We start from the raw sequence: 10,595 nt of genomic DNA on the forward strand, positions 1-10,595 counted from the left end.
GTCAAAACGAAAGTGGCGTCGGTCCGGTCGGGACGTTGCTTACATGAGGTTCTCACGGCGAGAGCGAGTTGTATGGTGGAGCGACCATTTCTTCCCGACAGAACCCTCCTCCCAACTACCGTGGGAGTCGGGGACTGCACACATTGTTGTCACGACGCTCATAGGGTAGTATTGATGATAAACACGGAGGAGCTCTGGGTCTAGGTTAGCGACGTGGATGCGCCACAGGACGGGGTGCATATGCTCCGTCCCATGAGCGGTCGCCTGCTGGAGGGCGAACTTTACCGCGATGTCTTCATCCATACTGCAGGATACGATTGCTAGGGGAATAGACCAGAATCTCTCCCTGATGGGCATGCGGGCCAGCTGGTAGAATGCGTCGAGCTGCACTGTGGAAAGGCACAGACCTCGATGGACAGTCCCGGTAAACCCGACATCCCTCATCCCCTGCTCGGTGATGTATTTGAAGAGTTCTATATTCAAGAGCTCCACGAAAAAGACGGCAGACACCAGCCGCTCATTATCGATGTCGTGAGTGCGGAAGACTTCGTTGATGATCTTGAAGGCATGTAAATATCCCACTGGAGTGGTGTATAACCGCAGGAGACCATAATCCTCAGGGGGGTCGCCGCCCCGTCGTCTGTCAGACCACTGCTTGAACCGGGGCAGAGTGTCCAAGATAGGAGAGACGGTTTCATGTTCACCGAGCTGCAAGAGCAAGTCGCGCAAGCGGGACAGAAAATCGGCATAAAGATGCCAATTTCCCCGAACGTGATGGATAGCTTCGCGAATGTGGCTCATGCGCATATCAACCTCTTTCCCGTTATAGAACGACCGCAAGGATCCACCGCCATTTCCGACAGTGAAGAAGCTCGACGTTGAGTCGGTGTCGCCGAAGCGAGCCAAGCGCGTCTGCAACAGGAGTGGTGATCGAGTGTTCAATTGCAGAGTGGGGATGGACATGGGTGTCGCATTGTATGCTTGCCACACTCTTTCGTCGCTTCCTGGGGCAAGTAGTCCGGAGATGAAGGCCCGGCAGATGGATTGTTCCGTCGTCGATCCCGTGTTTGCGTAACTGAGCACGTACCCCGTGCCTTGGATACTGGATCCGCAGTAGACGAGGATGGGTGCCTGATACTGACGGCCACGCATGTAGCGGACGATGTTCTCTCCGGCCGAGAAGGTGAAGATACCATTAGCCCCGCCACTTTCCGGTTTCGAATTATCGATAATGATACGCAGACTGGATGACCTATCCAAATCCTGCATCTCTGGAGACGTGCCACAGTCAGAACTGGTACCACACGGCATCTAATACTATACTTACCTGGGTGTTGCTCAAGCCAGTCCTTGAGGACGGCGGTCGAAGTAAATCGCTGGACTTGGATATGGTGCTGGAGAGCGAACATTACTTCCTCTATTTTGTTCTCTGGTTTATCATCGACCCAGAGCAAGCATTTATATACGTGATTACTAGAAGCAGGTGGTGCTGCAGTATCGATTATGTCGCAATCCGGTCCGAACGCAATGTCTCATACCTTCACCACTGCGGATACGCTGTACGGCATCTGTCAAGAAACTTTGACCGCCAAATCTTTCCAAGGTTGCTGGTGTTACCACATTGATCCGGAATTCGTCGAGGCGTAGCCAGAGGGTATGGAAGTCTTCTTCCGAGAGATTGAACAGCGAATCCAGAGCCAGCCTGAACCGTGCTCGTGCAGCATATGCATCCTTCAGTACGTGCCCACTTTAGAGATATGGACGAGTTCACAGTAGAAACGTACCTCATTGCCAAAAACATCAGACCAGGATTGCCGTACATTTGGATTACCGACGGAACCCAAGATGCCGATATCAGCCTGAGGTGGAGGGGCGTCAGTGTGTTCAGCCTGACACGCAGTCTTCAATAATAGAGCGCGCTGCAGTAATAGGTCACTATCACGCTTCAACTTGCTTATAACCCGTGACGGGAAGAAGAACGCGTGAATTGTCGCAACGGACACCTGCCCTCCTTTGAGCGCCGTGAGGCCTTGGTGTATGGAGCATAAATTGTCCCCAATATCAAGCAGGCATAGAACAAGGCCTGGGGGGAGACTCCTTCGTGTAGCGAGAGGATGGATGATCTCTTGAATGAATCGAACATTGTCGTGAACTGCATCAACGGTGACATCAGCCTGCTGAGAGCCGTCGAGGCAGGTGAATATGGAGGTCGCGGCAGAACACACAGAGGACAGGATGGCGAAGGGGTGCATGGTCTCCATCCGGTAAACATGATAGATGATAGCTTATAACACCCACCGAGCCTATCGCCGGATAACTAGATAAGCTTGAGTTACGTCTACCCTACTTACGTGAATATGAGCAGCGCTTGTTATATGTATGACGAGTACTACCTACATAGCAATCCGGTCACAGGACACTTGCGTTCTCAGTCAAAGTTCATCCACCCGGGCTTCACTAGGAGGCCGATGGGGCTTCCTCACCTGCCGGCATTTGCGCAGAAGGTCGGGATCCAGGTCATCGAACGTCAGACGGTCCCCTGCGGAGGCCTCGAAAGGACGTACGTCGTGGAGGGAGGTAAGAGATTATGGGAGTCGGGACCATACTATATGCAGGACGAGTTCCTGCGGGTGCTCGCGGACCGTTAGATGAACTCCCTATTCACCACACGCTCGGATCATGATATGTGACTTTGTAAAAGGGGCCACAGAGGCAAGAGACTGAGGTGCAGAAACGCACGAGAGCCCCTGATGTCCATGTCAACAGCTGTCCCCGTTGACTTCTCCCATATGCATGCAATCGAACATACGTGACGTTCGGTGGCTCGGGCTAGTCTTGCTCAGGGTCTAGCTCTGCAGCATATATAGACCCATCGAGTCCTTGGGCGATCGGCGCGCTACCAGAGGGCAGACGCCATAGCCATGTACTTACAGTCACCAAGCAGTGGTTAACCACGATCACCTATCCCGAACCGAAAGACGTCAAAGCTAGAGATGCCGCTTGGACTGTGTGCGGCTGCATTCCTGCAAGTACTGGAACGTGAGCCCTTGTGCGATCCTTGGCCACTGGTCGTCGGGGAGTATGCCTCTGCGCAAACTACAGGTCGGCTAGCAGCGTTTTCTTTCAAATTTCACAGGAAGTAACTTACGGGTTCTAGGTCCTCCCTGTATTCGAACAGCAGGTGCATCCTGTGGCATTACGGGCAGCAAGCACTGCATACCTGCGAGTACCGCACGGAAGCCAGAGGCTGCGTCCGAGAAGCCTGAGAATTCGGCCGCCGCACCGGGATGGGCAAATCAATGGGAAAAGACAGATGAGATTGGTATCGATATCGTGAGCCAAAAGCTAGAATGTGCAGTAAAGGAGATCGGTCAAATTCGGAAGTATGATCATACTGTATCTGATCAAATCCACGTACATGTACCTGCAAGGCGTGCTTTCATACCGACTCGATCATCCGGGCTAATGTCGGGCAACCGGGCCCGCAGATGGAAGAGGAGGTGATTGACTTGGCCTGGTCCTCGAACCAGACAGACGTCTCTAACTTTCATTTCAGTTGGACTTCTGTCATAGTTTATAGTTCACGGCGCAGAGCGTCCCTCGTGCTGCTGCTGGGTACGATATGGATCCAAGTTGTTCTCCTCAGAGCCTCGCGCAGACAAGCTGCAATTGCAGATCTACAACCTCGAGATGTCACGCGTCAGCTGAACAGAGGGCTCAGATCATGATTGGCTCCTGGCGACGTCGTCCGACAGCTTGTTGTTGAACTTAGCATTGCCCAGCTGTAGGCCGCCGAGGCAGAAACCTCACGCACACTCCGCACCCCCGCATTGCAAGGGTCGCTGCCGCGCTGCCCGTCGTCGGGCCTACGAAAGACCGTCCCCAAGCCTCCCCCGGCGACGACCCCCACCTGACCCCGTCTACCCCAGGCTGCACCGCCACCGCCGGACTCAAAAGGCGGCCGCGCATTCCCACCCCAGGTCTGGCTGAAATAATCACATGAAGGCCCGCGCTGGCATCACCCCGCACTGCAGCTTGGCCATGCCCGCGGCGTCCGACCCCCAGCTGCTCTCCGCGGGCGAGGCGCACGCGTTCCAGAGCTTCCTCGCCGCCGTCGACGACGGGCTCGCGCCCGAATGGCACATGTACGCGAGCGGCGGTGCGCATGGGGGGGGAGGGGGCGCGGCGATGGCGGGCATCGAGGTGCCCGCGGGGAGGGAGGCGCTGGCGAAGGCGACGAAGGACCTGATGGCGCTCGACCACCGCGCGCCGCCGCCGCCACAACAACAACAACAACAACAACACCAACAACCGCAGCAGCCGAGCAGGCATGCGACGACGGACGCGCCGAGCTACGCGCACGAGCCGCACTACTCGTTCGGGTACGTGCACTCCCGTCCGCCCGCCCGCGCGCACTCGTCGTCGGCCGCGCCGCCGCACACGCTGCACCCCCTCCCCGCGCCCGCGCCCTCCGCCCTGCCCGCATCCGCATCCGCATCCCGCCCGCCCGCCCCGCGCCGCCCGCCCAAACGGCCTAGCACCTCCTCCAGCACCTCCTCCAGCACCACCACCACCACCACCACGACCACATCCACGAACGCGAAACGCCGGCGCGCCTCGCCCTCGCCGAAGCCCGCGCTGCTCACGCCGTCGCAGAAGAAGGCGAACCACATCCAGAGCGAGCAGAAGCGGCGCGCGAACATCCGGCGCGGGTACGAGGCGCTGTGCGACGCCGTGCCCGCGCTGCGCGCGGCCATCGCGCGGGAGGAGGCGGAGGAGAGGAGGGAGAAGGGCAAGGCGCGGAGGAGGGGCAAGGGGAGGGAGGGGAGGGAGGCGGAGGCGGAGGCGGCGGAGAGGGCAGACGGGCGGGCGGGCCCGCGGAGCGAGAATATCGTGCTGCAGAAGAGTGAGTGCCGGTTCCCATCTTGTGCTCGTATACGCGCCCCTTTCTCCCCATCCGCTCCGTGGTTTTCTGCTTCCCTACCACCCCGCCCATCGTAATCATCCGACCCCCGCCCCCCCCCCTTCCCGTTACCCGCCCACCCTCCTCGTCACTGCGGCCGCCTGCTAACCCCACTCCACCCCAGCAATCGACTACATCACTGCCCTCCTGGACGAACGCTCCGCGCTGCTCACGCGGCTGCAGCACGCGCGCGCACGGCTCCCGCCCTCGCACCCGGCGCTGCACCCGCCGTCCGCGCCGCCTCCACTGTGGGAGCGCGAGTGGACCGGGGGGACGGGGGACGGTGAGGAGGAGGCGGGGGCGGGGGAGTGATCAAGGAAAGGAAAAGGAAGGGAGAAGGGACAGGGAAGAAAGAAAGGCAGTCCAAGTTATTGTACTATTATACCCGGTGCGCGAGATGTCGGACGGGACGCAGATTCAGCAGAGGCGGGAGGAGGTGTTCTGTTGCTACATTAGGTTATCTTATCACTGTGCTACTGACCGCCGTCCATCGCTAATCACGAATCTTCAAGTTCCCGGCGGTTGTGCAGATGCCCTGCATACACCTACCCGCCCGGTCCCTGATGCCAGTACAATACATACACCATAACGGTATTACATTACTTCTAACCTACGACCCCTATCCGGATCTACTTTCCCGCCCATCCATTCTGCGCATCCGGTCCCCTTACCCTCGAGTCTGAATCACGCCACCCCGACCCCGCCGGCCCCCTCAAACACACACGTCCCCTTCTCCAGGTGGTACTTCAACCCGTTCGGGTTGAGGTAGCTCTTCACGCACCCGGGCTGCGGGCAGCGGAAGCCGCGCTCCCTCTTCGCGCGCTCGCGTCGGCGCTCGAGCTTTGCGCCGCTGGATTTCTTGGGTTTCTGTGCGGCGGTGGTGGTGGTGGGGTGGGGGAGAGGCGAGGTGGAGGGGGCGTGCGGGACCGTGAACGCTCCGGGGGGCAGGCCGACTTCGTCCGCCGATGATCGTCGGGCTTGGGCCTGGGCTTGGGAGGGCGCAAAGGACACGTCGGGGCCCACCCGGCTAGGACCGTCGCCGGGCTCTGCCGCGGAGGCGTCCCACCACTCGCCGTCCTGGTACGGGGGGAGATACGGGTATGGCGGCGGGCGGTCGTACTGGTGCTGGAGGATCGCGCACGGGTCGGGGTCGTACGCGAACCCGCAGTCGGCGGGGGGCGGCGGGGATAGCGACGACGGGCGCGGGCAGCTGTGGCTGACTACCAGCCCGGGGCGAGGTTTTGACGCTTCCCGCTCCGACGGGTAGTCGGGCTCGGGGCTGGGGTTGGGGTAGGAGAGGACGCGCGGGTAGGGGTGGTACCGCTGGGCGACGAGGACGTGGGACTCCTCGAAGTGGTCGACGAGCTCGTGCAGGTCCGAGAGCGAGAGCCCGCAGCACGTAAAGTTCGTGCACTGTCGCCGGGGTCAGCACTGCAGGAGGAGACGCGGTGGGACGCGGGACTCACGAACTCGCGCTCGAAGGAGGGGATGCGGTCGAGCGGGGCGGGCGTGCCGGGGGCGGAGGAGACGGGGGAGAGCGTGGAGAGGGACGAGGACGGCGGGATGGGGTGCAGCGACGACGTGAGCGGGCGCGCGACGGGCGGCAAGTCGAGCGGGTCGGACCACGCGGGCTCGTGGTAGGCAGCGGAGGCGGTGCTCATCGTGCGCGGCAGGGCAGCGGCGGGGGTGGGATGGGACGCCGCGGGACCGCTACTAGTACCATCGCCGCCGGGGTGCGCATCGCGCTGCTGCGGATCAGGACGAGAAGACGACGGCGGTCGGGTCGACGCGTCCGACACTGTCATGCTAACGTCGGAGAGGATTGTGTGTCTGCTCGCGTGCGGCCGGCTGCTGGGTATTATAACCCAAGCACGGGCGGACGTCATCTGTCCGTGCGTGGAGGCAGGCGCGCCAACGCTCGACGCAGAGCCGAGCACCGTCCAGTCCTCCCCGAGCCCCGCCCGAGCCCCCTGGCCTCGGCGCATCGGGGCCTTCCAGCGCAGCTCATCGCCTGTCCATCGGCGCTCCCGGGCTTGACACCCAACGCTCCTCCGTCCGTGTCCGGAAGGCGCTGCTCCGGATCGGGTCGCTGGCGTGTCCTCCGTGTCCTCGAGAGTCGATCCCGCTGTCTCCACCAATCAGGGTCGTCGCTCTCCGCCCTGCGCATACCGTAACGCGGTTGGAGTCGCCCACCTGCCCTGGGGCCTCGCTGGTGTACTCGTCATACTCGCTTCCCCTACTCCAACTTCCAGTCAACCGCTCGCGTCCAATCCCAGTCGAGCGATGCCCGCGCTATGGCAACCAGCGCTGCTCGGGAGAAGAGCAGGCACTCCATATTCAGGCACACGCCTGCCGCGTTGGCTAACCGGGAACAGAGCGCCTTGACAGGTGAGTTCATTATGGGTGGCGCGAGGCTCCAGGTCGTCGCTTGCCGAGGGTATACCCGAGAGAGGGAGCGCGAGCACTGGCCTCGGTATCGAGCGTACTTGCAGTGCTCGCGTCGGTGGCTGTCGAGGGCGGAGACGTACCCATCCTTTCGTTCCGGCGATTGCTCACGACAGCATCTGCATCCCGCCAGAAGACCCGTCTTGCGTACTCCATCCAACCCAGGGAATCGCAAACCACCATCGAAGCCCGCGTCATCCGCATCCATAGCCAGACTTCCCATAGAATTTCCGCCTTCCGTCGTGTTTCATCCCGGCCAGGGTCGTCCTGACATGATCACCACCAGCAGAAGAAGATCAGAAAGACCAAGTCGGGGTGGAGCTGCTCGCCGCTGGCTAAACACGCACTGGCAGGTGGTGGTGGGGGGAGCAGGGATGTCATGCGTTCCCACGATACTCGTGGCGTTCATAGCCAATCAGAGGATGGGGGCGCTTTGATAGGCTCGCGCGCACTCGACGATCGCACGAGGGTTTGGCTCCTATGGATTCGTCTTTCTCTCAAGTCAACAGCGAGCACTGGAGCGACGATGACCACGATGGCTCTAATCAAGATGTCAAATAATAATTGCATACAGCGATCCCAATCAATGTACAGCGTCTCCTATCGACGGCACCGGGTGCGACCCCGGTGGACAACCTTCGACCCCAGTTCGCACAGCTGTCTAGCACAAAGCGACGTTATCCACCTTGCCACACGGGCACGTGGAACAACTGCAGCATCTGGAATTAGCCATGCCGCAAGCACCACAACTCGCAAGTGTACTCGTTGTGTGCTGAATGTAGAAGAAGGCCTCGCGGCTTCCTACATAGTGGGCCGGATATGTATAATATCACGAGTTAGCGGAGTGTCGCTCACGTCGCGATATTGCTTCGTGCTCAGCACCGCAGTGCCCTTGGAACAGCGAGCGTCACTGGCGTTGCCAGAGACAATTCACTCCCGTGCAGACGCCGCGCGGGAGCGTCCTATCCCTGCCGCTCATGACAAAAAAATGCAGACAACGCCGATGTGTGCGTCGATCTTGACCCGGGGCCAGCCTTGAGTTGCAGGCGCGTAGATCTCCGCTGCGAACCAGGAGCTACACATTGCAGGCCATGTTCAGCGCGGCTGAGGACAAACGAGAGTAAATACTCACTTTCGGCCGTCCCCCTGTAGAATCTGTATCCGCATCGTTCAGCGGCTAGTGAGCCGGGCACCATCCGGAATCGTGCTTACCGTAGGCTTCTGCACCGCGGACTCTCCAGCCTTCTCTTGCTCTTCACCATTCTGTTCATACAGACGCGGATCTGTAAACCCTGTGTCGACTCCGGCGTGTCGAACAGGGTTCACATCTCCGCTCTGCCTCCCAGTATGTTGTACTATCTGCGCATAAACCTGACAAGTATCTGAGAACAGGATGACAAGCGGGATGCGGGAGTGACATACCAGAAACTTCATCTGGGCTTGGCTCAGCTTCTCTCGACATTCCCCTATCCTCGCGCGGTCGGACTCGAGCTTGATCATACCCTTGAACAGACTGCGCGATCCGATCTCCACCATGCATCTGCGGATCTCTTCCATCTCACTAGCAAGCACTCTCTATCAGACTGTCTCTACGATGACAACGGCATGGCTCACTCGCTCAGTCGCTCAACGCCTATCTTGAACCTGTGGCTCACGCTGTCCTCGGAACATCCAGACGTAGCGGACAACAGCACCTCTATGACTTGACGAGTACCTTGCGCTAGCATCTGACACTCTTCTTTGTTCGTTCGGGCATTCTGTGGGCAACCCGCAGGTACGGGGGTGTCTCGAACTTCAGCAGCCCCAAGGATAACATCCACGGCGAACGAACCTGGGCTAGGCTGATGATCTGATTCGCGATGCCACAGACGGCCTTCAACCCAGGCACGCTCAAGGCGTCGTCAGCCAAGATCGCAAGAGTAGTGGTGGCGAGCTGGGCGTGCTCCAGTGTGGCTGTCGACCTGCCCATGAAGGGCTTGCGCTTCTTTTTTCGTGCTGGAGGCTGAAACATGGCAGCTCTGGGAAACCTGTCAGCAGCCTCCGTGAGCATAAGACCGCTGTAGGGCTCTGTATATGTATTCCACCAGGACTACACGTGTTGTAGCTTCTCGGGCGCTTGACAAAGTTGACATAGCCTGCATGACGGAACCGTTCACAGCACGAGATTCCGTGAGGAACAGAGTGACCTGTACTGCCCCGAAACCGCCTGGGCAATCGTTTGTATAGCATCACAGTCATGCACAGTCTTCCGTCAACTGATGGGACGCAGCACACAGGAACAGAATCAAAAACACATCTGGACATTTAGACCTTCAGACCTTCCCCTTTTTCCTGATGCACACCCAGTGCATACGAGTATGCAACTCAACTTGGACAGATGGTGTGCCTTCCTTCACATAGGGCTAATATCATCATTGCCGTGTAATTGCGCCCTCGCGGCAACATGCGCAAGGCTGTTCACGGTGAGCGATCCCAGTTGATGCTGTGTGTTGGTATTTGACGGTGCCCAGGTGACCGCTGAGCCTCGCACGAGATCAAGCGATGCGTCTCTCATCCGGCCATGTCAATGCCCGACAAGTGCTCTACCGTAGGGAAAAGGTCATTCTGCTGACGGCCAACGACAAAATGATAGACTCCCCGGATTTTTTCACGATGGAGTCTGTTATGATTTTCCCATGCTTATCTCATTCCATTTCCATTCCGAGCATTGCTATTGGACAGTACCTTTCTCCGAGTAGACCTTCCCATGGACGCTATCTTCTTCTCACACGTTATCTTCCTTGACTCACCTTCTACCAATGGGCGCCCTTGTATTTCTCATTTCTCTGAGTTACGTTCTCACAGGATGGCTTACGCGTCCTTTCTTATTGTTCTCTTCTTTGGGTATTAACCCCTATACCAGTTACTATATATACTGTAGGAAAACCCATGTATTCCTTAGTTCAACCTCCTGTTGAATACAGCGATTACCTGGACTCTTGACTTGACCGTTGGCATTGGCCCGGCCAGACCTACCTTTCAGTACGCTTACTGAGGTAGTGACGACATAACTGTTGGCACGTGGCCCAGTTATCTCAAGACGACTAGTTAGGATATCGCTTCCTAACATTAGGTTGAACTCTTCTACGACACTTGCCGACTTCTTCAAGCCTAGGCAACCCCTCCTCTACTCCTGATCATCCTCGTT

The 10,595-nt window shown here is 58.7% G+C and overlaps 4 protein-coding genes across 4 annotated transcripts; 1 reads left to right on the top strand and 3 right to left on the bottom strand.

Annotated features, from left to right (window-relative positions):
* Positions 1-39: 39 nt before the first annotated feature.
* On the bottom strand, positions 40-2,252 carry GLOTRDRAFT_131861 (uncharacterized protein; the record flags this gene model as incomplete). Its single annotated transcript, XM_007870725.1, has 4 exons — positions 40-1,271; positions 1,328-1,489; positions 1,539-1,731; positions 1,785-2,252. 4 exons carry the CDS (start codon positions 2,250-2,252, stop codon positions 40-42), a joined length of 2,055 nt encoding a protein of 684 aa, XP_007868916.1.
* Positions 2,253-4,041: 1,789 nt separating this feature from the next.
* On the top strand, positions 4,042-5,275 carry GLOTRDRAFT_131862 (uncharacterized protein; the record flags this gene model as incomplete). Its single annotated transcript, XM_007870726.1, has 2 exons — positions 4,042-4,906; positions 5,088-5,275. 2 exons carry the CDS (start codon positions 4,042-4,044, stop codon positions 5,273-5,275), a joined length of 1,053 nt encoding a protein of 350 aa, XP_007868917.1.
* GLOTRDRAFT_140308 (uncharacterized protein) lies at positions 5,239-6,948 on the bottom strand (the record flags this gene model as incomplete). The annotated part of the gene is made up of 2 exons (XM_007870727.1): positions 5,239-6,376; positions 6,430-6,948. 2 exons carry the CDS (start codon positions 6,946-6,948, stop codon positions 5,648-5,650), a joined length of 1,248 nt encoding a protein of 415 aa, XP_007868918.1. The 3' UTR covers positions 5,239-5,647.
* Positions 6,949-8,263: 1,315 nt separating this feature from the next.
* GLOTRDRAFT_117411 (uncharacterized protein) lies at positions 8,264-9,443 on the bottom strand. Its single transcript, XM_007870728.1, has 6 exons — positions 9,240-9,443; positions 9,023-9,165; positions 8,831-8,969; positions 8,621-8,779; positions 8,541-8,563; positions 8,264-8,483 (listed from the first exon to the last, which is right to left on the bottom strand). The coding sequence occupies exons 1-6, from the start codon at positions 9,417-9,419 to the stop codon at positions 8,384-8,386; spliced, it is 744 nt and encodes a 247-aa protein (XP_007868919.1). The 5' UTR covers positions 9,420-9,443; the 3' UTR covers positions 8,264-8,383.
* Positions 9,444-10,595: the final 1,152 nt, after the last annotated feature.

This window comes from Gloeophyllum trabeum (genome assembly GCF_000344685.1).
Source record: "Gloeophyllum trabeum ATCC 11539 unplaced genomic scaffold GLOTRscaffold_00012, whole genome shotgun sequence".
Lineage (NCBI taxonomy): Eukaryota > Fungi > Basidiomycota > Agaricomycetes > Gloeophyllales > Gloeophyllaceae > Gloeophyllum > Gloeophyllum trabeum.